At 53.9% G+C, this 26,507-nt stretch overlaps 1 protein-coding gene and 1 pseudogene across 1 annotated transcript; one reads left to right on the top strand and one right to left on the bottom strand.

Annotated features, from left to right (window-relative positions):
* Positions 1-17,572: 17,572 nt before the first annotated feature.
* TMEM121 (transmembrane protein 121) lies at positions 17,573-19,151 on the top strand. Its single transcript, XM_050796999.1, has one exon. The coding sequence runs from the start codon at positions 17,797-17,799 to the stop codon at positions 18,751-18,753; it is 957 nt and encodes a 318-aa protein (XP_050652956.1). The 5' UTR covers positions 17,573-17,796; the 3' UTR covers positions 18,754-19,151.
* A 6,949-nt stretch (positions 19,152-26,100) lies between these two features.
* LOC126958639 (ATP synthase F(0) complex subunit C1, mitochondrial-like) lies at positions 26,101-26,507 on the bottom strand (annotated as a pseudogene).

Below are 26,507 nucleotides of genomic sequence, written 5' to 3'. Positions count from 1 at the left end.
TCTGGCTGGAAAAGAGCGTTTCTAGTTCTGCACTACGAAGACTGCTGTTAGTGAAGTAGATTCCTGTAGACGCACTTAATTAGATTAAAGAGAGCTCCCTTCCATTCTTCGTCTACTGAGAGCTGTTTAGGAAGTCATGAACAGCTATTGAATCTACTAAATTGCCTTTTTTTGCACCTATTGATATGATCATATTTTTTCTTTAATCTGTTAATGTGAAGACTTACATTTATTGATTTTAGAAAACCTTTTATTAAAAAATCATTTCAAATAAAAAATTACAGTAGTGACTGGGCACCGTGGCTTACGCCTGTAATCTGGGCACCGTGGCTTACGCCTGTAATCTTAGCACTTTGAGAGGCCGAGGCAGGTGGATCACTTGAGGTCAGGAGTTTCAGACCAACCTGACCAACATGGTGAAACCCTGCCTCTATTAAAAATACAAAAATTAGCCAGACATGGTGGTGGGTGCCTGTAATCCCAGCTACTCGGGAGCTGGAGGCTGAGGCAGGAGAATCACTTCAACCTGGGAGGCGAAGGTTGCAGTGAGCCAAGATTGCACCACTGCATTCTGGTCTGGGTGACAGAGCAAGACTCTCACAAAAACAAAGAAAGAAAAAGAAAAAGGAAAAAAAAAAAAAAAAAAAAACCCAACGAAGATACTACAGTGGTACAATAGCTCCTATATGTCTTCACACAGATTCTCCAATTGTTAACATTTCACCTTACCATTCTCTACAGACACACACACGATGGACATATGTACAATACATAGGAAATCTCTCTTCATTTCTGTTTGCGTACGTCTGCTCCTTTTGCACCATTTGAGAATTAAGTTGCAGACATGATGCCCCCACTACCCTCGACAGCTCAGAGAGCATTCCCGAAGGAAAAGGACTCCCTTCTGCGGAACCACAGTGCGACCTGCAAAATCGGGAGATGACGACTGATCCAGTGTCCCTGTCTCATCTGCAGATCCACAGACCCCACTCAGCTCCCTGTCCCTGTCCCAGTGCAGCCCTTCGTGGATCTGTGACCCCAACAGCTCACGTGTGCTTGTGATTGCGACTGGCCTTGGTGTCCTTCCAGCAGGAACAGCCCCCGTCTCCCCTCAGCGCTCACAAGCGCTCTGTGGAGCGCCCTGGATGGATCCCGCAGGATCACTGTGTGCTGCGCGGGCGCCCGAGGGAGCAGAGCTGTGTTGGCTTCAGGGCATCCACTCAGGAGGGTGCGGGTCTCCGGGCCCTGCTGACGGTGCCACCCACCTCTCTCCCTTGGTCAGAGTGGCAACCGATGGCTCCTCCACCATGAGGTTAATGTAAAGCATGTTGCTAACTTAGGCATAATTCCTGAATATTGTGTGAGGGTGATGATGCCCCAACGCGATGTCAGTGTCCTGGTCCAATTCCCACGCTCGCCCTCCGCAGGGCGCCCCGAGACTCTCACCCGACTGGGTGTCCTGGTCCTGATCCCATGCTCGCCCTCTGAGGGGCGCCCCGAGACTCCCACCCGACTGGGTGTCCTGGTCCTGATCCCGTGCTCGCCCTCTGAGGGGCGCCCCGAGACTCCCACCTGACTGGGTGTCCTGGTCCTGATCCCGTGCTCGCCCTCTGAGGGGCGCCCTGAGACTCCCACCCAACTGGGTGTCCTGGCCTGATCCCACGCTCGCCCTCTGAGGGGCGCCCGGAGACTCCCGCCCAACTAAGTGAGGACTGTGATGTGGCCGAAGGGCGGAGTCCACTTCTCTTCTGGACGCCTCAGCGAGCTGCTGCAGCTGCAGCTTCCCTCCCTCTGCTCATTTGTATCAGCTTGGACTCGTGGGTGCGTGGTTTACTCAGAGGGTTGCGGTGCATTATTCTCATTATTTATGTGATGCTCACACAGTCCCTGAGGCAGCCAGTGCAGCCTTACAGCTGGCTCTGGTGACCTTGTAGTGTGTCCTGCCATTCTATCTTCTTCAATTTTCAAAGTAGTCCCAGCTACTTGAGAGGCTGAGGTGGGAGGATCGCTTAAGCCCAGGTGGTTGAGGCTGCAGTTGAGCTGAGACTGTGTCACTGCACTCCAGCCTGGGCAACAGAGTGAGATCCTGTCTCAAAAAAAAAAAAAAAAAAAAAAAAAAAAGAGAGAGAGAGACATGGACAGAAGGGAGAGTCATGGACTCACCAAGAGATAGAGCAACAGAGAAGGTGGTGTGAAGTCAAGTGTAGGACAGGTTCTCCCCTGGAGCATTTGGAGGGAGTAGGGCCCTGCCAACAGCTTGATTTTGGACTTCTGGCCTCCTCCAGAGTGGTGAGATAATAGACTTCTACTTAGGCCGGGCGCGGTGGCTCAAGCCTGTAATCCCAGCACTTTGGGAGGCTGAGACGGGCGGATCACGAGGTCAGGAGTTCGAGACCATCCTGGCTAACACGGTGAAACCCCGTCTCTACTAAAAAATACAAAAAACTAGCCGGGCGAGGTGGCGGGCGCCTGTAGTCCCGGCTACTCGGGAGGCTGAGGCAGGAGAATGGCGTAAACCCGGGAGGCGGAGCTTGCAGTGAGCTGAGATCCGGCCACTGCACTCCAGCCTGGGCGACACAGCGAGACTCCGTCTCAAAAAAAAAAAAAAAAAAAAAAAAAAATAGACTTCTACTTTTGTTTTTGATGGAGTCTTACTCTGTCGCCAGGCTGGAGTGCAGTAGTGTGATCACTGCAACCTCCACCTCCTGGGTTCAAGTGATTCTCCTGCCTCAGCCTCCCACATAGCTGGGACTACAGGCATGCACCACCATGCCCAGCTAATTTTTTGTATTTTTAGTAGAAACGGGGTTTCACCGTGTTAGCCAGGATGATCTTGATCTCCTGACCTTGAGATCCACCCGCCTCAGCCTTCCAAAGTGCTGGGATTACAGGCGTGAGCCACCACGACTGGCCTGATTTCTGCTGTTTTAAGCCACTGAGTTTGTGGCAATTTGTTCTGGCAGCCACAGGAAACTAATCTACCACCTTCCCCGCAACACTAGGAATGCTGGTCGGGAGCTGGGCCTGGCGAAAGGCCAGCACAGGGTGTGATTTTCCAGTGTTGTACCAGCCTTGCCTCTTGGTTTAAACCCAGATACACGCCGATCAGATGACTCTTTCGCAGGTTGCTGGATTCTATGTGTTGATGCTTTTGTCTGAGATTTTGCCTCTACGTTCATGAGTGAAATTGGCCTATAATTTCTATTTCTTGTTATGTTGGTGTCTGGTTTTGGTGTCAAAGTGAAGATGGCTTCAAAAGATGAGTTGGGTATTGCTCTTTTATTTTTTTCATTTGTAAAAGAACTTTTCTTGGGGCTGGGTGTCATGGCTCATGCCTGTAATCCTAGCACTTTGGGAGGCTGAGGCAGGTGGATCACTTGAGGTCAGGAGTTCGAAACCAGCCTGGCCAACATGGTTAAACCCTATCTCTACTAAACATACAATAAAATTAGCCAAGCATGGTGATGCATGCCTGTAGTACCAGCTACTCAGGAGGCTGAAGCAGGAGAATTGCTTGAACCTGGGAGATCGAGGTTGCCATGAGCCGAGATGGCGCCACTGCACTCCAGCCTGGGCGACAGAGAGAGACTCTGTCTCAAGCAAACAAACAAACAAACCTTTTTTGGGGGGTAAAATTTGATCATTTTTTTCCTTAAATGTCTGCAACAATTCGTTACTGATGCCCTCTGGCTTGGAGTTTTCTCCGTGGGAAAACTTTTATGAATGGATTCAACTTCTTTTATTATTCCAAGATGATTCCAGTTTTTTCTTTTTAATACTTTTTATTTTTATTTTATTTTTATTTTTTTGGAGATGGAGTCTCACTCTGTTGCTCAGGCTGGAGTGCAGTGGCATGATATTGGCTCACTGCAACCTCTGCCTCCCAGGTTCAAGCGATTCTTCTGCTCAGCCTCCCAAGTAGCTGGGACTACAGGCACCTACAACCACGCCCAGCTAATTTTTGTGTTTTTAGTAGAGATGGGGTTTCACCATATTGGCCAGATTGATCTTGAACTCTTGACCTCATGATCTGCCCGCCTCGGCCTCCCGAGGTGTTGAGATTACCGGTGTGAGCCACCACGCCTGGTCTCTTTTTTATTTGTTTAGAGACAGGACAGGGTCTTGCTCTGTCTCCCAGGCTGGAATGCAATGGTGCAATCATGGCTCACTGTAGCCTCGACTTCCAGGCTCAGGTGATCCTCCCACCTCAGCCTCCTGAGTAGCTGGGACCACAGGTGTGCACCATCATGCCTGGCTAATTTTATCATATACATTTTTGTGTAGAGACAAGGTCTCACTTTGTTGTCAAGGCTGGTCTCTAACTCCTGGGCACAAGCGATCCTCCTGCTTTGGCCTCCCAAAATGCTGGGATTATGGGTGTGAGCCACCACGCCTGGCAAGGTGAATTTTTTTTTTATTTTTTATTTTTTGAGATGGAGTCTTGCTCTATTACCCAGGCTGGAGTGCAGTGGCTCCATCTCGGCTCACTGCAGGCTCCGCCTCCTGGGTTCACACCATTCTCCTGCCTCAGCCTCCTGAGTAGCTGAGACTACAGGCGCCCGCCACCATGCCTGGCTACTTGTTTGTATTTTTAGTAGAGATGGGGTTTCACCGTGTTAGCCAGGATGGTCTTGATCTCCTGACCTCATGATCCATCTGCCTCGGCCTCCCAAAGTGCTGGGATTACAGGCGTAAGCCACTGTGCCTGGCCTCCTTCCTCCCTCCCTCCCTCCCTCCCTCCCTCCCTCCCTCCCTCCCTCCCTTCCTTCCTTCCTTCCTTCCTTCCTTCCTTCCTTCCTTCCTTCCTTCCTTCCCTCCTTCCTTCCTTCCTTCCTTCCTTCCCTCCTTCCTTCCTTCCTTGCTTTTGAGTGTCTCACTGTGTTGCCCAGGCTAGAGTGCAGTGGCACAACCTTGGCTCACTGCAACTTCCACCTCCTGGGTTCCAGCAATTTTTGTGCCTCAGCCTCACGAGTATCTGGGATTACAGGTGCGCACCACCACATCTGGCTATTTTTTTTTTTTTTTTTTTTTTTTTTTTAGTAGAGACACGGTTTCACCGTGTTGGCCAGGTTGGTCTCAAACTCATGACCTCAAGTGATCCGCCTGCCTCAGCCTCCCAAAGTACTGGGATTACAAGCGTGAGCCACCGTGCCTGGCCTATTCTCTTATTTTCAATCTTTCTGTATATGTATTGTAAATGTAAATTGCAGAAACAGAATATATTTGTCTTATGATGGACTCTTCTAGTTGATTTGTAATCACTAACATATTTGGGTTTAAATCTACCATCTTACTAGGAACCTCCACATAACCCATAATCTCACACAACTATCAACTCCTAGCCATCTAATAGGTGTGCACAGGAACCTTATCATTGTTTAAATCTGCATTTTCCTAACATGGAACTCCTCATGTGCTGATTTGCATCCATGTATCCTCTTTGGTGAAATGTCTGTTCAAGTCCTTTGCCCATTTTTAGATTATTGTATTTACTGCAGATTGATTTATTTTTTATTTTTTATTTTTAGAGACAGGGTCTTGCTCTGTCTCCCACAGTGGAATGCAGTGGCATCAACATAGCTCACTGCAGCCTTGAACTCCTGGCCTCAAGTGATCCTCCTGACTCAGCCTTCCAAAGCACTGAGATTACAGGCATGAGCCACTGTGACTGGCCTTACTGCCAATGTTAAGAGTTAAAAAAATATGTAGGCGGGGCATGGTGGCTCACGCCTATAATCCCAGCACTTTGGGAGGCTGAGGCCGGCAGATCACGAGGTCAGAAGTTTGAGACCAGCTTGGCCAACATGGTGAAAACCCATCTCTACTAAAGATACAAAAAATTAGCCAGGCCTGGTGGCATGCACCTGTAATCCCAGCTACTCGTGAGGCTGAGGCAGGAGAATTGCTTGAACCTGGGAGGTAGAGGTTGCTGTGAGCCAAGATCGTGCCATTGCACTCCAGCCTGGGTAACAGGGTGAGACTCCGTCTCAAAAAAAAAAAAAAAAAAAAAAAAAAAAGTATTCTGAGGTAAAACAATAACAGGTGCTGGTGAAGTTGTGGAGAAAAAGGAATGCTTATACACTGTTGGTGGGAGTGTCAATTAGTTCAACCATTGTGGAAGACAGTGTGGTGATTCCTCAAAGACCTAAAAACAGAACTACCATTCTACCCAGAAATCCCGTTACTAGATATATACCCAAAGGAATATAAATTGTTCTATTGTAAAGGCACATGCAGCACTATTCACAATAGCAAAGTCATAGAATCAACCTGAATGCCCATCAATGATGGACTGGATAAAAAATGTGGTACATATACACTATGGAATACTATGCAGCCATAAAAAAGAAAGAGAATGAGATCATGTCCTTTGCAGGAACATGGTTGGAGCTGAAGGCCATTATCCTTAGCAAGCTAATGCAGGAACAGAAACCCAAATTCATGTTCTCACTTACGAAGTGGGAGCTAAATGATGAGAACACGTGGACACATAGAGGGGAACAGCTGACACTGGCCTATCAGAGGGTAGAGAATGGGAGGAGGGAGAGGATCAGGCAAAATAACTAATGAATACAAAGGCTTAGTACCTGGGTGATGAAATAATCTGTACAACAAACCTCCATGACACAAGTTAACCTATATAACAAACCTGCACAAGTACCCCTGAACATAAAATAAAAGTTAAATATGTAAATATGTATATTAGATATTATACCTTATATGTTATATATGTGTGTATATATATATTCTGCAAACAAGTCCTTTTTTTGATATATGATTTACAAGTTGATATGCTTTCGCGGTGTCCCCACCCAAATCTCATCTTGAATTGTAGTTCCCACAATCCTCACATGTTGTGGGAAGAATCCAGTGGGAGGTAATTGAATCATGGAGGTGGTTACCCCCATGCTACTCTTCTCTTGATAGTGAGTGAGTTCTCATGAGATCTGATGGTTTTATAAGAGGCTTTTCCCCCTTTGCTCAGCACTTCTTTCTCCTGCTGCCATGTGAAGAAGGACGTGTTGCTTCCCCTTCTGCCATGATTCTAAGTCTCCTGAGGCGTCCCCAGGCATGTGGAACTGTGAGTCAATTAAACCTTTTTCCTTTATAAATTACCCAGTCTTGGGTATTTCTTTTTCTTTCTTTCTTTTTTGAGATGGAGTTTTGCTCTTGTTGCCCAGGCTGGAGTGCAATGGTGCGATCTCGGCTCACTGCAACCTCCGCCTCCCTGGTTCAAGCGATTCTTCTGCCTCAGCCTCCTGAGTAGCTGGGATTACAGATGCTTGCTACCATGCCCAGCTAATTTTTTTATTTTTAATAGAGACAGGGTCTTGACATGTTGGCCAGGCTGGTCTTGAACTCCTGACCTCGGGTGATCCACCACCTCTACCTCCCAAAGTGCTGGGGATTATACCCGGCCTCAGTCTTGGGTATTTCTTCATAGCAGCATGAGAATGGACTAATACACAAATACTTTCTCCCAGTATATAATTTGTCTTTTCATTCTCTTAACAGTGACTTTTACATAGAAAAAAAGGTTTAAATTTTGATGAAATCCAATTTATCAATTTATCTTTTGTGGATTGAGCTTTTGTTGTTGTATCTATTTTTTATTTTTTTTTTGAGACAGAGTCTTGCTCTGTCGCCCAGGGTGGAGTGCAGTCGCCGGATCTCAGCTCACTGCAAGCTCCGCCTCCCGGGTTCACGCCATTCTCCTGCCTCAGCCTCCCGAGTAGCTGGGACTACAGGCGCCCACCACCGCGCCCGGCTAATTTTTTGTATTTTTTAGTAGAGACGGGGTTTCACCGTGTTAGCCAGGATGGTCTCGATCTCCTGACCTCGTGATCCGCCCGTCTCGGCCTCCCAAAGTGCTGGGATTACAGGCTTGAGCCACCGCGCCCGGCCTCTATTGTTGTATCTAAGAATATTTTTAGCCTTGGCCCAGGTTGTGAAAAATTTTTCTATTTTTTTTCTTCTAAAGGTTTCGTAGCTTTACACTTGACATTTAGACCTGTGATCATTTTGAGTTAATTTTTGCATAAGGAATGAGAGTCTAGGTTGAGGATACTTTTTTTTTCCCCCACACCCATGTCCAATTTGGTGAAAAGACTATCTTTCCAATGTCGAATCACTTTTGCAGTTTAGTTAAAAATTAATTACTACTTTCAAAAACCCAGGAATAGAAGGGAACTTCCTTAATCTGATGAAAGAGATCTGCTAAGCCTCACAGCTAACATTCTACTTAATGGTAAAAGGCAGGATGCTCTCCCCCTGGGATCAAAAACAAGACAAGCATATCTACTGTCACCACTTTTATTCAACATTGTACTGGAGGCTCTAGCCAAGACAATTCGGCAAGATAAAGAAATAAAAGACATCCAGATCATGGCCGGGCGCGGTGGCTCAAGCCTGTAATCCCAGCACTTTGGGAGGCTGAGACGGGCGGATCACGAGGTCAGGAGATCAAGACCATCCTGGCTAACACGGTGAAACCCCGTCTCTACTAGAAAATACAAAAAACTAGCCGGGCAAAGTGGCGGGCGCCTGTAGTCCCAGCTACTTGGGAGGCTGAGGCAGGAGAATGGCGTGTACCCGGGAGGCGGAGCTTGCAGTGAGCTGAGATCCGGCCACTGCACTCCAGCCTGGGCGACAGAGCATGACTCCGTCTCAAAAAAAAAAAAAAAAAAAAAAAGACATCCAGATCAGAAAGGAAGAAGTAAAACTTTCTGTCTGGGGATGACATAATATTATATATAGAAAATCCTGGCCGGGCGCAGTGGCTCACGCCTATAATCCCAGCACTTTGAGAGGCCGAGGTGGGCGGATCACGAGGTCAGGAGATTGAGACCATCCTGGCTAACACGGTGAAACCCCGTCTCTACAAAAAATACGAAAAAATTAGCCGGGCGAGGTGGCGGGTGCCTGTAGTCCCAGTTACTTGGGAGGCTGAGGCAGGAGAATGGTGTGAACCTGGGAGGTGGAGCTTGCAGTGAGCTGAGATCACACCACTGTACTCCAGCCCGGGTGACAGAGCGAGACTCCGTCTCAAAAAAACAAACAAACAAAAAACCAAGAAAATCCTCAGAAATGAACTAAAAATATTAGCACTAATAAAGACATTCAGCAAGGTTGCAGAATCTTGTGATTCATGTGCAAAAAATCCACTGTATTTCTTTCTTCTTCTTTTTTCTCCCCCAGACATGTGGAACTGTAAGTCCAATGAAACCTTTTTTTGTTCCCAGTTTGGGGTATGTCTTTATCAGCAGCATGAAAATGAGATAATACATTGCCCCTCCCTAGTTCTTGTTTTCTTACACGTTGTTACATTTCTTCCCTGCTATATAAACCCCTGGTTTTAGTCAGTCAGGAGATGGATTTGAGACTGAGCTACCATCTCCTCCGCTCAGCACCTGATTAAAGCCTTCTTCCTTGGCCATACTTGGTATCTCAGTGATTGGCTTTCTTTGCAGCAAGCAGCAGGCCCTGGAATGAAACGCTGGTGTCTCAGTAACATTGCCAGCAACGCTCAGCTTGCAGCTGCTTCCCTCCAACCTCTGTCTCTGTCCTGACACAGCCTTCTTTCCTCTGTGTGTGTCTGTCTTCAAAACCCTCTCTCCTTATAAGGACACACACATTGGATGTAGGCCCACTCTAATCCAATGTGGTCTCAACTTAACTAGATTATACCTACAAAGATCCTATTTCCAAATAAGGTCACGTTTGCAGGTACCGGGGTAGGACTGAAACATATCTTTTTGGGAGCCATGATTTAGCCCACAACAGATCCCTTCCTTAAAACAGACATAAAATTTAACTCAAAATGCTTCATAGACCTAAATGTAAAACCTAAAACTATAAAACTTCTAGAAGAAAACAGAGGAGAAAATCTTTGTGACCTTGAATTATGCAAAAGCTTTTTAGGACACAGAAAAGCACGAGCAACAAAATAAAAGATAGATAAATTGGGTTTAATTAAAATTAGAAGTTTCTGGCTGGGCGCAGTGGCTCACGCCTGTAATCCCAGCACTTTGGGAGGCTGAGGCGGGCAGATCTGGAGGTCAGGAGTTCGAGACCAGACTGGTCAACATGGTGAAACCCTGTCTCTACTAAAAATAGAAAAATTAGCCGAGTGTGGTGGCGTGCACCCACACTCCCAGCTATTCAGGAGACTGAGGCAGGAGAATTGCTTGAATCTGGGAGGTGGAGGTTGCAGTGAGCTGAAATCACACCACTGCAGTCCAACCTGGGTGACAAAGCAAGACTCTGTCTTAAAAAAACAAAAGAAAAAAAAAGAAAAAAAATTTCTGTGCTTTGAGACTCCATAAAAAACGTTGGCTGGGTAAGGATCATGCCTGTAATACCAGCACTGGTCAAGGTGGGAGGATCACTTCAGCCCACGAGTTCAAGGCCAGTCTGGGAAATGAGAGTTGCAAGACCCTGTCTCTACAAAAAATTAAAAAATTAGCCAGCCATGGTGGTACGCACCTGTAGTTCCAGCTACTCAGGAGGTTGATGGAGGAGGGTCACTTAAGCCTGGGAGATCAAGGCCCTGGTGCGCCATCATCGTACCACTGCACTCCAGCCTGGGTTGCAGAGAGAGACCCTGTCTCAAAAAAAACATTGAGGCCAGGCATGGCGGCTCACGCCTGTAATCCCAGCACTTTGGGGGGCTTAGGCATGTGGATCGCCTGAGGTCAGGAGTTTGAGACCAGCCTGGCCAACATGGTAAAACTCCGTCTCTACTAAAAATACAAAAATTAGCTGGGTGTGGTGGCACACGACTGTAATTCCAGCTACTCAGGAGGCTGAGGCAGGAGAATCGCTTGAATACAGGAGGTGGAGGTTCAGTGAGCCAAGATCTCACCACTGCACTCCAGCCTGGGTGATGGAGCAAGACTCTGTCTCAAAAGAAAAAAAAAAAAAAAAAAAGAAAAAAAATGGCCAGGCACAGTGGCTCATGCCTGTAATCCCAGCACTTCAGGAGGCTGAGGCGGGCAGATTGCTTGAGCTCAGGCATTCGAGACCAGCCTGGGCAACATGGTGAAACCCCATCTCTACTAAAAACACAAAAAATTAGCTGAGTGTGGTGGTGTGTGCCTATAATCCCAGCTACTTGGGAGGCTGAGGCATGAGAATTGCCTGAACCTTGGAGGCACAGGTTGTAGTGAGCTGAGATCATGCCACAGCACTCCAGCCTGGGTGACAGAGCAAGACTCTGTCTCAAAAAAAAAAAAAAAAAAAAAAAAAAGAGAAAAAAAGAGGGCAGGCACAGTGGCTCTTGCCTGTAATCCTAGCACTTTGGGAGGTTGAGGCGGGCAGATTGCTTGAGTTCAGGTGTTCGAGACCAGCCTGGGCAACACGGTGAAACCCCATCTCTACTAAAAATACAAAAAATTAACTGGGTGTGGTGGTGTGCGCCTGTATTACCAGCTACTTGGGAGACTGAGGCATGAGAATTGCTTGAACCTTGGAGGCAGACTTTGTAGTGAGCTGAGATCGTGCCACAGCACTCCAGCCTGGGTGACACAGCATGACTCTGTCTCAAAAAAAAAAAAAAAGTTGAAAAGACAATTCAGAAAATGGGAGAAAGTAATTGCAAATTACATATCTGATAAGAGAATTGCATCCAGAATATGTAAGGAACCCTTAGAGTGGAACAGTAAAAGGATAAATAACCCAATAGAAAAACGTGCAAAGGATTTGAATAGACATTTCTCCAAAGGAGATATGTAAATGGCCAGTAAACACATGATCCAATGCCTAGTGTCATTAGCCATCAGGGAAATGCAAATCAGAGCCACAGTGAGGTAACATTTCACAACATTTCCGCTGCAATGGCTATGATTAAAAATGTTGATAATAACAAGTGTTGGCAAGGGTGTGAATAAATTGGAATCCTCACATATTGCTGTTGAAAATGCAAAATGATCTGAAAAACAGTTGGCACCTCCCCAAAATGTTAAATGTGGAGTTACCGTATGACCCGACCATTACACTCCTCGATGGATACCTAAGAGAAATAAACACAGGTCCACAGAAAATTTTGTACTCAAGTGTTCATAGCCATATCCATAATAGCCAAAAGATGGAAACAAAGCCAAAAGATGGAAACAAAGCCAAAAGATGTCCATCAACTGATAAAGAGATAATAAAAGAATGGAATATTATTTGGCAATAAAAAGGAAGGAAGTAGTGATGCATGCTACGACATGAATGCGCCTGAAACAGATTTTGCTTAGCAAAATAAGCCAGTCACAAATGACCACATATGGGATGGTCCCGTTTGTATGAAACGTCCAGAAAAGGCAAATCTGTAGAGACAGAAAGTAGATGAGTGGTTGCCAGGGGCTGGGAAAATTGGGGAGAAATTGGGGGTGAAAGGAGGGTGAATGCTACTGGGTCTGGGGATGATGAAAATCTTTCAAAATTGATTATGACATGTGTAAATATACCAAAAATCATTGAATTGTTTCCCTCCCTCCCTCTTTCTTTTCCTTCCTTTCTTTCTTTGTTTCTTTCTTCCTTTCTCTCTCTCTCTCTTTCTTTCTTCTTCCTTTCTTCCTTTCTTTCTCTTCTGATGGAGTCTTGCTCTGTCACCCAGGCTGGAGTGCAGTGGTGCAATCTCGGCTCACTGTAACCTCCACCTCCTGGGTTCAAGGAGTTCTCCTCCGGCCTCAGCCTCCTGAGTAGCTGGGATTACAGGCATGCGCCACCACGCCCAGCTAATTTTTGTATTTTAGTAGCGATGGGGTTTCACCATGTTGGCCAGGCTGGTCTCAAACTCCTGACCTCAAGTCATCTGCCCTCCTTGGCCTCCCAAAGTGCTGGGATCACAGGTGTAAGTCACTGTGCCCAGACTGTATACTTTTGCTTTTCGAGACAGAGTCTCACTCTGTTGCCCACCTTGGCCTCCCAAAATGCTGGTATTAGAGGCATGAGCCACGGCACCTGGCCTGTTTTTTGTTTTTTTTGTTTTTTTTTGAGATGGAGTCTCGCTCTGTTGCCCAGGCTGGAGTGCAGGGACGTGATCTCGGCTCACTGCATGCTCTGCTTCCTGGGTTCATGCCATTCTCCTGCCTCAGCCTCCCGAGTAGGTGGGACTACAGGCACTGGCCACCATGCCCAGCAAATTTTTTATATTTTTATTAGAGACGGGGTTTCACCATGTTAGCCTGGATGGTCTTGATCTCCTGACCTTGTGATCCGCCTGCCTCGGCCTCCCGAAGTGCTGGGATTACAGGCGTGAGCTACCGCGCCTGGCCTTTTTTAAAAATTAAAAATAACAGATATGGAATCTTTCCATGTTGCCTAGGCTGGTCTTGAACTCCTGGACTCCCAAATTGTTGATATTACAGGGTGAGCCACCCTGCCTGGCCTGTCGTTTTTGTTGTTGCTTTTTTGTAGATTCCCTTTATGAGATTAGGCATGTTCACTTTCCAGTTTGCTGAGAGTGTTTATCAGGGATGAGTGTTGAATTCCATCAAATACTTTCTTTGAATTGATTGAGATGATCACATGGTTTTCTCCTTGAGACTGATATGGTGGATCACATCGATTTATTTTCACATGTTGAACCAGCCTTGCCTTTCTGGGATAGCCTCCATTTGGTTGTGGTATTTGTGTGTGTGTTTTTAAATGCTGCTTGATTCTATTTGCTGATAATTAGTTGAGGTTTCTGTGTCATCTTGGTGTTGGTGGCTGCTGATTGTCTTTTCTCTTGCAGGTTGGATTTCCGGGTTCTTCACATGCAGAGTAATTTTAGATTGTCTCCTGCACATTTAGACACTATGTTATGAGACTGCTCTTATTTAAATCCCATTGAGAATGTTGGTGTTTTGTTTTATCATGCAATCAGCCTAGTTGGTTTCAGGCCACAAGTTCAAATAGGCTCCTATGGGTCCTGCCTTCCATGTTGGTTTTGTTTTCAAAGCCTTTGCAGTGGGACTCAGATCTGTCGTTCGTGTGCATGGCCCAGTGGCCAGTGTGGGACATGGACAGTGGACTGTCCTTTTGTTCAGTTCTCAGTCTTTGGGATGTGAATGAGAGTCAGACTCGTACATCATGCACGGCTTGCACAACTTCTTGGGGTTGCTTTTTTTTTTTTTTTTTTTTTTTTTTAGATGGAGTCTCACTCTGTTTCCCAGGCTGGAGTGCAGCGGCAAGATCTCGGCTCGCTATAACCTCCGTCTCCTGGACTCAAGCAATTCTCCTGCGTCAGCCTCCCGAGTAGCTGGGATTACAGGCGTGCGCCACCAAGCCCGGCTGATTTTTATATTTTTAGTAGAGACGGGGTCTTCACCATGTTGGCCAGGCTGGTCTCGAACTCCCGACCTCAGGTAATCCACCCGCCTCAGCCTCCCAAAGTGCTGGAATTACAGGTGTGAGCCACCATGCCCGGCCCCTGGGATTGCTTTCTACTGCTTCTCCCTGCCCAGCGTCTCTCCTGCCAACCACGGGACCACATCTCCTGGGGCTGGAGAGGAAGGCTCTTCTGCCTCAGTGTTTTAGGTGCTTGTAAACCTCATGTCTTGGTCATGCTTTGGTGGGATACCTAGGGGCTGGGGCATCAGAGAATGGAGAAGAGTAAAACAACCACCACTACCAAAAACACCCGTCCTCCCAAACCCTAACATCCCCCGGGACATTCTTCCGCACCCTGGGAGCATTAGGCGACCTTTTTCTTTCCTGCCCCTTGTGCCAGGACTAGAGAACTTCTGGAGCTCTCTGTCCACTTCCGGCTTTCAGGCCGTGTTGAGTCCAGGCCTGGGGATACGGGAAGAGAATGTGGAAGTTCACTACCAGTTGGGTGGTGCCTCAAATTTTGGCCTTTCCCCCAAATCTGGCGTCCCTTTACCTCTCTGACCCTCAGTCTCCTCCTACGTCGGAGGGAAGTGAGAGCAGTTCTGGGAAGGAGAGCAGGCATGCAGAAGGGGCCCTCGGGTTCTCCTCTGGCTCACACGGGATGGACAAGATGTGGGCGGAGGGGCTCAGTGTCACCTCAGTGACAAAATGAAGCCCAAGTCCCGAAACCCTAGCTTGCCTCCTGGACTGGCTGGAGAAGAAGGTGGGGGTCGCTCATCATTCTTTTCCTCTGCCCTGAGAAGAAACATGGGAAGGCTGAATTTCCGCGTGAGGGCCCCGCTAGCCAGGCCAGCCCTGCGCCTAAGTCCCTGCCAGCTCCCGGGCCGGTGGGCACCTGTCCGGCTGAGTAGGGTCGCTCTAGGGGGCGGCAGCGGAGTTTCAGGGCGCGGGGGGGGCACTGGGCGGAACCCGGCAATTCTGGTCGGTGGGAGAGGAGGGTGGAGAGCGGACTCCGGGCCTGGGGGTGCACGAGGGCGTCCCGCTCCCCGGAACCACCAGTCCTGCGCGCCGCCTCTCAGTGCTGTCGCCGTGACAACCGGCGCCGCGGAGGGGGCGGGGCGCCGGGACCCCCGCGCTCCCAGGCCCCCAGGTCCCGCGGGGCTAGCGGGCCGAGGGGCGCGGGGCGGGGCGTCTGGGTCGGGGGCGGTGCCGCGCGGGCGGGGGAGGGGCGCGGCGGGAGGAGCCGGCGAGGCCCCGGCAGTGGTGGCAGAGGCTGGGCGGGCGGGCCCGGGAACGGCGCAGCATCTGCGGGCGGCGGGGTAGGCGCGGGCGCGGGCGGGACTGGCTGGGTGCGCGGCTGCTTCCGCGGAGGGGGCAGCGGGCCTGGGCGACCCTGCACCTCCGGGCCGTGGGGACTGTGGGGTGGGGCGGGGGCCAATGCGGCAGGGGTGAGGCCTGGGGCCGGCGGGGTGAAGGGGACCCGGCCCTGCGTGGGGAAGCCTCGGGGGGACAAGCAGAGACGCAGCCTGCTGGGAGCGGCCCAAGCTCTGCACCGGCCCGCGGCAGGAGCGCAGCAGTCCCCTCCCGCCCCTCCTCCCGGGGGCTCCGAGGGCTGGTTCTGGGGCGGGGATCCTTGCAGGGCGCGGGCAGTGAAGAGCCTGGAGGCCCCAGAGTCTGTGCCAGGTCTGAGCCGCGGGGCGTGGGGGGAGGAGGGGCCTCGGCCGGGGCCCAGGAGACCCAGGACAGGTGGGCCTGGGGCCAGGTCCCTAGGGAGGGGTGGCCGGGCCAGGCTCTGGCTTCCCGGGGTAGGGGCTCTGCTAGGGGCTGGAGTCCGTCCCTTTGCCAGCGCAGAGCCCCTCGGCCCTCGGCCCGCATCTGCCAAGTGGCTGAGGATCGAGCGACAGCGTAGTGGGGCGGAGGGGCTGGAGGCACGGCCGGAAAGGGTGAGCGGCGCCGCGGCTCCTCAGCTATTTGGCCCCGCCACGCGCGGAGAGGGGGGAAATTCTCAGGCTGCGGCTGCAGCTAAGGGAGGCCCAGGTGGGCCTGGAATGGTCCCCGAGAGGGCTTCCTGGGTCAGACGTGTCGATCCAGTGGAAGTAAAAACCGGGTGAGTGTCCCGGTGGGACCCGGAGTGCGGGGAACCTTGGAGGCAGGGGCATGTGCTGAGGACCCCCAGGGCACCCTCTGCGCGACCTGTCAGTGCTCCCAGGGGTGGGGGTGTCCTGTGTGTGGCTGTGGGGATCCTGGGAGGCGGCTGCTGTGTGGGGGCAGGGGTGGGAGTGCAGAGTTCAATGCTTTCCCGGATCAGTGGGGGCTGCGGTGTCACCAGGGCAGTCCGAGCGCCCGACTGTCACGGAGACATTAAATTTTATGCCTTTGTCTAGACAGGGCAGTTAACGGAGCCCCAGGCCTGGGGCTGTGGAGGGGGTGAGGGACTGGCTGGGAGTGAGCCTGCCAGTGACTTTGGGGTGGGTGCGGGCGTGCGGGCCTCCATCGTCACCCAGGTGTGCGCAGGCCCAGGTGTGGGGACTCCGACAGCACGGCAATGACGACCAGTGCCAGGTGTGTGACAGAGGTGCAGGGGCCTGTGGAAGCGCGACGGGCCTTGGTGGACGGGCTTCTCGAGATTCGAGGGCAGCCACAGGCAGCGCCCTGGCGCACAGGAGCAGAGTAGGGTGGCTGTGCCGGGGCAGATGGTGGGGGACAGCACCTCGCCAAGGCAATGCGGAGCCATGGGGAGCAGGGCAGGCAGTGGCCACGCGCCCAGGATGGTGGACAGGAGGGGAGACCGAGCCTGCCAGTGCAGGGAGGAGGGGCGTGGGGGCTGCCAGGCAGGGGCGGGGAGGCTCGGAGAGGCTTGTGGGACGGATGCATCGGGACCTGGGTGACTCTCGGTCCGGGATCAGAAAGCCTGGGAGGGCCGGGGCCTCCTTGGGCACTCCGAGAGCGAAGGGGCAGGCCCGCCTCCCTGCCCAGCGCGGCGTCCGGGAGAGGGTACGCCCGGAACTCCGCGGAAACGGCCTGGGGCCAGCAGCGCGGGCGTGGGGTCCGGGCCGCCGGAGCCAGGAGGGACGGCGGCGCGGGCCCAGCAGTGACAAAACCCCCCGGGCTCCGGGAACGCGCGCGGCGGGCAGAAAACGCGTCCGTTCCGTTTCCTTCCTGGCGGCGGGAACGAGGCCCGGGTGCTCTGGCGCTGCAGCAGCGCCCCCTGGAGGCCTCGCTGCGGTTCGCGGCCGCCGGTTCGCGCATGGGCGCAGGCGTATGCGATGCCTCGGCGCCCCGGCTCGGAGACCGCGCTGGGTGGGAAGCACGCGGGGCTGGGGGATGTTGGCGGAGACCGCCCCAGCCCGCCCTCTGATCTTGTCTCCTCCGGTCTCCCCAGGTTCCGAGCTCGCCAGGCCGCGTCGCGCCATGCCCGCCGGCTGAGCGCTGCAGGGCCTTGTCCCGCCAGGCGTGGGGGCCGCGCGCGCCCAGGCCGGGGCCCGGCGGCCGACCATGGTGCTGCCGCCCCCGGACCGGCGCCACGTGTGCCTGACCACGCTGGTGATCATGGGCAGCATGGCGGTCATGGACGCGTACCTGGTGGAGCAGAACCAGGGCCCGCGCAAGATCGGCGTGTGCATCATCGTGCTGGTGGGCGACGTGTGCTTCCTGCTGGTGCTGCGCTACGTGGCCGTGTGGGTGGGCGCCGAGGTGCGCACGGCCAAGCGCGGCTACGCCATGATCCTGTGGTTCCTCTACATCTTCGTGCTGGAGATAAAGCTCTACTTCATCTTCCAGAACTACAAGGCGGCGCGGCGCGGCGCGGCTGACCCTGTGGCGCGCAAGGCGCTGACGCTGCTGCTGTCCGTGTGTGTGCCCGGCCTGTTCCTGCTGCTTGTGGCGCTGGACCGCATGGAGTACGTGCGCACCTTCCGCAAGCGCGAGGACCTGCGCGGCCGCCTGTTTTGGGTGGCGCTGGACCTGCTGGACTTGCTGGACATGCAGGCCAGCCTGTGGGAGCCGCCGCGCTCCGGGCTGCCGCTGTGGGCTGAGGGCCTCACCTTCTTCTACTGCTATATGCTGCTGCTGGTGCTGCCGTGCGTGGCGCTCAGCGAGGTCAGCATGCAGGGCGAGCACATCGCGCCGCAGAAGATGATGCTCTACCCGGTGCTCAGCCTCGCCACCGTCAACGTGGTGGCCGTGCTGGCGCGCGCTGCCAACATGGCGCTGTTCCGAGACAGCCGCGTCTCGGCCATCTTCGTTGGCAAAAACGTGGTGGCACTCGCCACCAAGGCCTGCACCTTTCTGGAGTACCGTCGCCAGGTGCGCGACTTCCCGCCGCCTGCGCTAGCGCTGGAGCTGCAGCCGCCAGCCCCGCAGCGCAACTCGGTGCCGCCGCCGCCGCCGCTGCACGGCCCACCTGGGCGCCCCCACGGGTCCTCGCCCACGCGTGACCCCCTGGACACGTGACAGGGCCCGCGCGCCCCCCGGGACGCCCCTCGGGCGCAGAGACACCGGGCTGGCTCGGGGCGCGGTTTGCATGGGATGGGGTGGGGGCGGGCTCCCCTAGGGGCAGGTGCCTCGAGTGCCAGTGCCTGGGGTCCCGTGGCCGCTTCTTCATCTCAGGAATCCCTCGGACCGCGGATCCTCAGCCCCAGCTCCACCAGCCCGCCCCAGCGCGTGGGTCCGTTTGGGAGCTCTGGGCCGCAGCAGAGCAGAGGCGGTCCAGCCCCTGCCTGCTGGACCGCCCGGGTTGGAAGGGAGGGCAGTGTGGGCGGAGATCTGCTCCCTCGGTGGGGGCCTCTGGCTCAGATTTTGGGGCCAAGGAGGCCTCTGTCATTTTAAAGACTCGTGTTTACAGTTTTGTATCCAAGGCCGCACTGCTTTGCCTGTTCCTGTGTGCCTGTCTTTACCAGCCAGGCTGGGAGGCCCGGAGCCAGGAGGGGTGTGTGGAGCGCAGGGGAGATGGTGGTGTCCAAGTGCCGGATGCTGGTGGGGCTGGGCCGCTCCACTTCCCCCGGGGATCTCAGGAGCTCCTGGGGGCCACTGCCGCTCCGTCCCAGGGACAGCTCCTCCATTCCAGCTTAGTTGTTCCCACTTCTCTTCCTGGGATACTTTGACCCCCATCTTCCCCCAGCCCCGTGGGTGTCCTGGACCCTGCTCCCCTCAACCTCAGGCATGACAGTGTCCCCCACATACCTGGTTCCCTCCTCCCGCCCTGTGGAACCCACCTTCCCCGTGGGCTCCTCCAGCCTAGGATAGCCAGACGGAATCAGGTGTTCCCAAGTTGATGGGGCAGCCCCAGGAGCAGCATGGAGCCTTGCCCCAACTTACCATCCTGGCCTTGCCCCAGCACAGGAGCTGGCAGCCCCGGCCCAGGCAGCACCCGGCCTGAAGCCCATCTGCAAGTGGTCTCTCACCTGCCTTCCACCTGGGCCCCTGCACCTGCAATGTGGCCCTCGGTATCCATCTGGCCCGGGAAGGTCCATAGCATCTGGGGAGGGCCCCTTTTTGAGGCCCCTAAAAGGACTGTTTGAAGATGCCCGCTCCATGAGCGGGTGATGGTCACACACATCTCACGTGTCACAGTTCACTGCTTGGACCTCCACTTCCTGCATTTCCACGGCCCAAAGGCGGCAAGGTTTCTCCATCTGGGGCTAAAACCATTGATGGGAGTGGAGCAGGCTGCACAAGCGGGGTCCTCCCCAAGCGGGGTCCTCCCCAAGCGCCCTTCCGGACAACTGCAGCAGTTAAGAGCATGGCTGGTGGCCACCTCAGCTGCATCCCAACCCCACACAGTCCTCATCCCCCAGCTCCAGGCCACCTGGGGTCTGGCCTTGGAAAGTTGCCTGCCTTCTAGGCAACTGGCCTTGGGACCACTGTCGTCAGGGTCACGGTCACGGAGATTACCTCCCTGCCCAGGTCAGACTGGCTGGCACTCCGCCCACCTCTAAACCCGAGCCTTGGCCCCGCCTCCGACGATGTCCCCAGCATCCCCTCCCAGCGCCATGCGTGGGCACGGGGAACTGGCCTGGGTAGGAGGTCTGAGTCATCCCGCTCTGGGCTGTGCCAGGACCACTAACGATCGTGTTGGGAAGTGGAAGCTCTGCGGGGTTAGGGGGGCCGGGGGGCCAGGGAGGGGTGGTGGTGAGCAGCCGTGGAAAGGCCCCAGGCCTGGCATGGAGAGAGAAGAGGGGCTGCGGGACTTGTGGCGGGCCAGTGGAAGGACCTGGGCCTTCTTGTGAGGGTTGGTCTGCAGTGGGGGGCAGTGGGTGAGGGGCGAGCTTCATCCTGGAGGTGGAGCCTGTTTCCACCCTGGGCTGAAGCCAGTGCCAGCCCCATCCTGCCTTAAGGGTCTCCTGGGTGAAGACGAGCCCACAACCCTCTTGGCTCTGGCACCCGCAGCAAATCCCATGGGAACAGACGGGCAGCGTGGCTATAGGTGAATGGGGCTGAGGGGCTCTGGGCTCCTGACATCCTGTTCTAACCCTTCCTGAAAGCCGTGGTCTCTTCCCTGCTGGCTGCAGTCAGGGAGGCGGTGGGCCCAGCTTGGCCTGTGAAAGCCCACATCCCCTAGTCGGAGGTGGGATGGCCGCTGCTGGTTTAGCTGCTCCCCTGGTTTAGCTACTCTCAGGGCAGTGAAGGCTCTGGGGCTCGAAGACACCCCAGGCAACCTTGTCCTGCACACACCTCACTCCTCCTGGCCTTTTCAGGAGTGGTCCCTGGTCTCCATGCTCCTTGGCACAGGCCAGTGCCCTCTACCTCTGCCACCACATCCCCGGCAGTGGAGGTCCAAGTCCTGGCTGTCCCCCCCTCACCAATGGGGCCAGGGACCCTGGCTCTACCCGCTCCGACTTGGTTCAATGGCCCATCGCCCCTGCAACTGACTCTGAGGGCACTGGAGCAGACATCAAGCCCCACCCTGCCCAGTAGCACCCGGTTTCCACGACGAGGCTCAGCTGTGGCTCCGACTGCAGCAGGGCTGGGAAGCAGGGGGCATTTGTCAGGCTCATGGCCTGAGGTTTTTGACCTCTGGGATCTCCCCTGGAAACAGGATGGGGACCTGGTCGCACTCCAGCCTGCCCTTCCCGAGTTTTCTGAGGTGTCCTGCGATGGCCAGATTCAATGGAGACCCCAGCTGGCTCCCTTGTCCCCTCACTGATTCCTGGTCAGTACGTGAGTCCTGATGCATGTCCACTACCCACTGGCCCCGTGCTGGGGCCCGGTGCCCAACCCACACAGAGACGCCTGGGGACAGCCACACTTTGGGGAGTTAGGGCCTGGGAGGAGCAGGGAGGCCTCCTCAGGTGGGCTTGGGAGCTGGCCCCGGGGAGGCCCGCAGGTGCTGCAGCCTGGAGGCAGAGAGCTGGGTGTGTCAGCACCTGAGAGGACCATGGTGGGCAGCTCATCAGCAAAGGGAGCCGAAAGGGCCCCAGGGAGAAGTAGGCAGCTCAGAGGGAAGAGGTGGGCTGGGATGCTGAGCAGGGAGAAGTGGGCAGCTCAGAGGGAAGAGGCGGGCTGGGATGCTGAGCAGGGAGAAGTGGGCAGCTCAGAGGGAAGAGGCGGGCTGGGATGCTGAGCAGAGTGTGGACGGAGGTGCAGCTGGGTGCACCCGTGTGGTTCGGCTGGGAAGGGAGGTGTGCATGTGGGGGAGAGAAATTGGGCAGTGGAGGTCCTGTCCCAAGAAAGAGGCTGTCTGCAGGCGATCTGCTCCCTCTCATGGCCTAGTCCACCTCTACGCCAGCAGTTACCTCCCTGCCCTGCAACCCCTGCCTCCCAGTACGGCCAGATGCTGTCCCTCGTCCTCCCCGCAGCACTCTGAGGGCAGGAGAGTCGATCAAGGGGCAGAGAAGAGAAACCCTATCTCTGGATACACAGTGGCCCATGTTGCCACCCCGGAGTGGGGTGTGCTATTCTCCTAGCATGAGCAGTTGTGGCAAGAGACACCCCACTTCCAGATGACAGGGCTCTGCCTTGTCTGAGATGCTCGCCATAAATCCCCGTGTGTGTCCCTCGCCCTGACACATTTGAGGCCTGGAGGCCTGGCCTGGCCATGCAGTATGCATGCCCCACCATAGCTCCACCGCCACCAGGAATTCAGGTGCTGCTGAAGCTGTACCAAGAAAGCCCCAGCCCAGTCGGCTCCTCTGGATGAATGAGAGTGAGTTCTTTTCTAATTCTGAAGTACATGACAGGTTGTAGCTGTGAAGACATTGTTGGGTCACTCTGTGGAAGTCTGAGGTGACCCCTTCCAGGGTCAGCCCATCTTTCTTCACCATCTGGGTGGGTTGGTGATGGAGCCACAACAGCAGCGAGCTTCACATTGTCTCAAAATATCATCCGTGTGAGGGAAGGAGGGACGGCTCCTCCTTGGGTGCCTCCCTCTCCTTAGGAGGAAAATGCTTCTCAGAAGTGTCCGCTCAGGTCCTGTGGTCCAGAGCTTGTTCCAGGACAATCTGTACACTTCCACTGGCAGGGGACATGGGTGTCATGACTGGCCACCTGCCCACAGGTGAGCCTGTGGTATCATGGATGCCCCAGAAGACACGAGACTCCTGGGTCTGAGACAAAGGGCTTTGTTTCTCAGCACGAGCTTCAGCTGTGGCTCCTCTTGCCCACAATCCTGTAGAGGCGATGGGAGTGCCTGGTGATCCAGCACACGCAGCTGGCAGGAGCCCACCCTCCCTCTGCCATTACCCAGGAGGCCCCAGCGTGACATCAAAAATACTCTGCAACTTGGCCCAGGCTCACATTCTGCAAAAGCTGTGAGCTTGCAAATTGCCTTTGATCATATAAGACCCATCATGGTGATCAAGTTCTTTCTACATAACGCCAGCACATATTTAACCCCTCACACAGCGCAACATCCAGCTTAACCTGCACGGCAGCAACCCAGCCTCCAGCTCTGTTTCACCCAGCACATGTCAACAATTCTCTTCCCAGGAGATTCCAGCAGCACGGTCTGGGAGCTCCTGAGTCCTTGGGAAGTTCTGCAGCTCGGCTTACCCAGGGCTGCCCTGGCCAAAGCCCCAGCCACTCTCCTTTATGGCGGAGAGTGGGACTGTGTCCCCCTTCATTTCCCTAGAATGGTGGGGCTGGGAGCTGGGCCAGACCCGCCTCCACCTGCCTGTGCAAGATCAGTCATCCAAAAAGATAAAATACGCTTGAACTTCTGACCCTTCATCTTCCTTTCAGAGCACACTCACATTTTCTATAGGAAAACAGCCTCACAATAATAAAAACCCAATTGAGCGAAATTGAACTCACTTATCTTAAGCAATAAAAAAGCAAACATTATTGGATTCATTTTATGCAGTAAAATAATGGAGATGCACTAAGTGGCAGCCCCAGAGGGAAAAGCCATCAGAGTCACTGCCAGTGCAGAACGGTGGTGGAGGCTGCAAAGCCACATTCCCCCCTTGGCTGAAACATGGGTGGCTTCATTTGTTGTAAAAACAAGGTAACTGCCATTTAACCAGAGAAAGATGAAGGGAAAAAACACCCCCCGGTCAGAGGGTGTCGGGGAGACCAGCTGTCTTTGGGGCTCGGCCTGCAGGCAGGCCCCGGCAGCGTGACTAGGGCTGCACTGGGCGTGAGGACAAAGGGTGCAGAGAGTCAACAAGTGGGTGAGGAGAGGGTAGAAAAGGCAGTGGGCAGGTTGGGGGAACACCAGAGGGAGGCAGAAGGGGGCAGGAGGAGGAAGGGGCCTGGGTGCCAGAGGGAGGTCAAGACAGAGGGGGAGGTGAGCAGGAGTGTTGCCAGACACATGGCAGCCCCTGGCTCGTGCCCATCCCCACCACCCTGCACTGGCACGAGGCCCCAGATTTCCCTGGGACAGTACCGCCTCTCCTCACTCCGTGGCTGATGTGGAGTGGACTCCGTCCTCTCGGGGCTGGGGCAGCTGCCAAGGAAGGGGTGTTAACATCACACTGTCCCCCGAGAGAGAAAACCCATGGTGGCCACTGGGCTTTGTACGTTTGCATCCCCCCCCGAAACTTATGTTGAAACATAATCCCCAATGCAACAGGCTGTCCATTTTGTGTGGCTATAATAATACCTCAGGCTGGGGAATTAATTTACAAAGAAAAGACATTTATTTCTTACAGTTCTGGAGGCTGAGAAGTCCAAGATCGAGGTGCCAGCTCTGGCGAGGGTCTTCGTGCTGTGCCAGCTCATGGCGGAAGGTGCAGGGGCAGGAGAGGGTGAGAGAGAGAGAGGGCCCAGCTTGCTGTCGTAACCACCTACTGTGCAGATAGTAAACACACCGCGAGATAACGACGCTAACCCCTCCGTAAGGGTGGAGTCCACCTGGCCTCATCACCTCTTAACAGCCCCCATCTCTTCAGCTCTTTTTTTTTTTTTTTGAGACAGAGTTTCACTCTGTTGCCCAGGCTGGAGTGCAGTGGCGTGATCTCAGCTCACTGCAAGCTCCACCTCCCAGGTTCATGCCATTCTCCTGCCTCAGCCTCCTGAGTAGCTGGGACTACAGGCACCTGCCACCATGCCTGGCGATATATATATACATTTTGTATTTTTAGTAGAGATGGGGTTTCACCGTGTTAGCTAGGATGGTCTTGATCTCATGACCTCGTGATCCACCCGCCTCATCCTCCCAAAGTGCTGGGATTACAGGCCTGAGCCACCGCGCCCGGCCTGAGATGGAGTCTTGCTCTGTCGCCAGGCTGGAGTTCAGTGGCGCGATCATGTTTCACTGCACTCTCCGCCTCCGGGGTTCAAGCAATTCTCCTGCCTCAGCCTCCCAAGTAGCTGGGATTACAGGCGCCTGCCACCACCCGGCTAATTTTTTGTATTTTTAGTAGAGACGGGGTTCTGCCATGTTAACCAGGCTGGTCTCGAGCTCCCGACCTCAAGGGATCTGCCTGTCTTGGCCTCCCAAAGTGCTGGGATTACAGGCGTGAGCCACCGCACCCAGCCCCCCACCTCTTAATATTGCCACAGTGGCAATTAAATTTCCACATGAATGTTGGAGGGGACACTCAAACCCTACCCCAGGCTAGGATGATGGTGGTGCTTGTCAACATACACATTCATTTCCCTCCCGGGCGAGTCTGGGCGGGTGGTCCAGGCTGCCAGGACACAGGTCCCTCCCACTCCTGGCCCCTGGGTCCTGGGTGTAATTCTTGCTCTCACAGGTCAGGCGGTGCCATCAGGTCTCAGCTGCAGCACAGCCAGGGTGGAGGATGACAGGGGATGCTTCTGGGGTCTCTTTGGGATGGGTCTCAGGAGCCGGCACAAGGCACCTGCCTACACGCTGCTGCCCAGAACTTAGACATGCCAGTGCCCTGAGCTGCCAGGGAGCCAGGAAGAGGGACCTGCCTTTGGGTGCCACATGCCCAGGGGGGTTCTTGTACTGTGAAGAAGGGGAGCCATCCTGTGTGGCTGCACCTTGGTAACTTTACTGGATTTTTCAGTGTTTTCTTCCCAAGCATCGCCCGAAACTGCATCCTGCCCAGCAGTGTGAGAGCCCCAGGGGCCACCTCCTCACTCACACCTGCCACTGGCAAATCCTCTGGACAAAGTGTAATGCTGAAACATTTTACAAAACAGTCACCCTGGATGGTCATAATGGCCGAGAAGGAAAACTCACGATGACGGAAGCCATCAACTGGCGAAATTTGATGCGGATGAGCACCGGCCCACGGTTCAGGTCTTCGCAGTAACATTTATGTGGGGGAGAATTTTTTTTTTCTTTGAGATAAACGTGTGTTTAATGGTAAAACTTAGCACACCCCAGCACCAGGAATGGCATGGAGTAGGGACAGGCAGCAGGGACAGGCAGGTGACCCCCGCGGAGCCTCACATGGCGAAGAGGATGAGGAAGACGATCATCAAACAGAAGAGTCCCATGGCCTCAGACAGAGCGAAGCCCAGAATGGCATCAGAGACGAGCTCGGCTTGAGAGACAGGTTCCTGGCATAGCCAACGATCAAGCTTCCAAACACTGTTCCAATGCCAGCCCCTAAGCCAGCCACACCCACTAGGGCTGCTCCAACATCAATCTCTGAGGCTGTGTGAATGTCCCTCGAGACAGCTCTGGTCCGGAACTCCCATCGGGCCACCTGGCTTGGGGAGCGGCTGTGGGAAAGCTGTTTAGATGAATTCTCTGGGCTGTTCAAGAAGGAGAAAGACACAGGCCTGATCAGACCCCTGGTACAACAGTGGACCAGAGCTGGAGAGATGAGTAATGCCCCGGGGGTCTGCAT

This window comes from Macaca thibetana, chromosome 7 (assembly GCF_024542745.1).
Source record: "Macaca thibetana thibetana isolate TM-01 chromosome 7, ASM2454274v1, whole genome shotgun sequence".
In the NCBI taxonomy this organism is placed as follows: domain Eukaryota; kingdom Metazoa; phylum Chordata; class Mammalia; order Primates; family Cercopithecidae; genus Macaca; species Macaca thibetana.
This window is presented reverse-complemented; position numbering and strand designations above follow the sequence as displayed.

What these genes read in the sequence shown, in the direction of transcription:
- TMEM121 (XM_050796999.1), top strand. Translation starts at nt 17,797, where the DNA reads ATGGTGCTGCCGCCCCCGGACCGGCGCCACGTGTGCCTGACCACGCTG.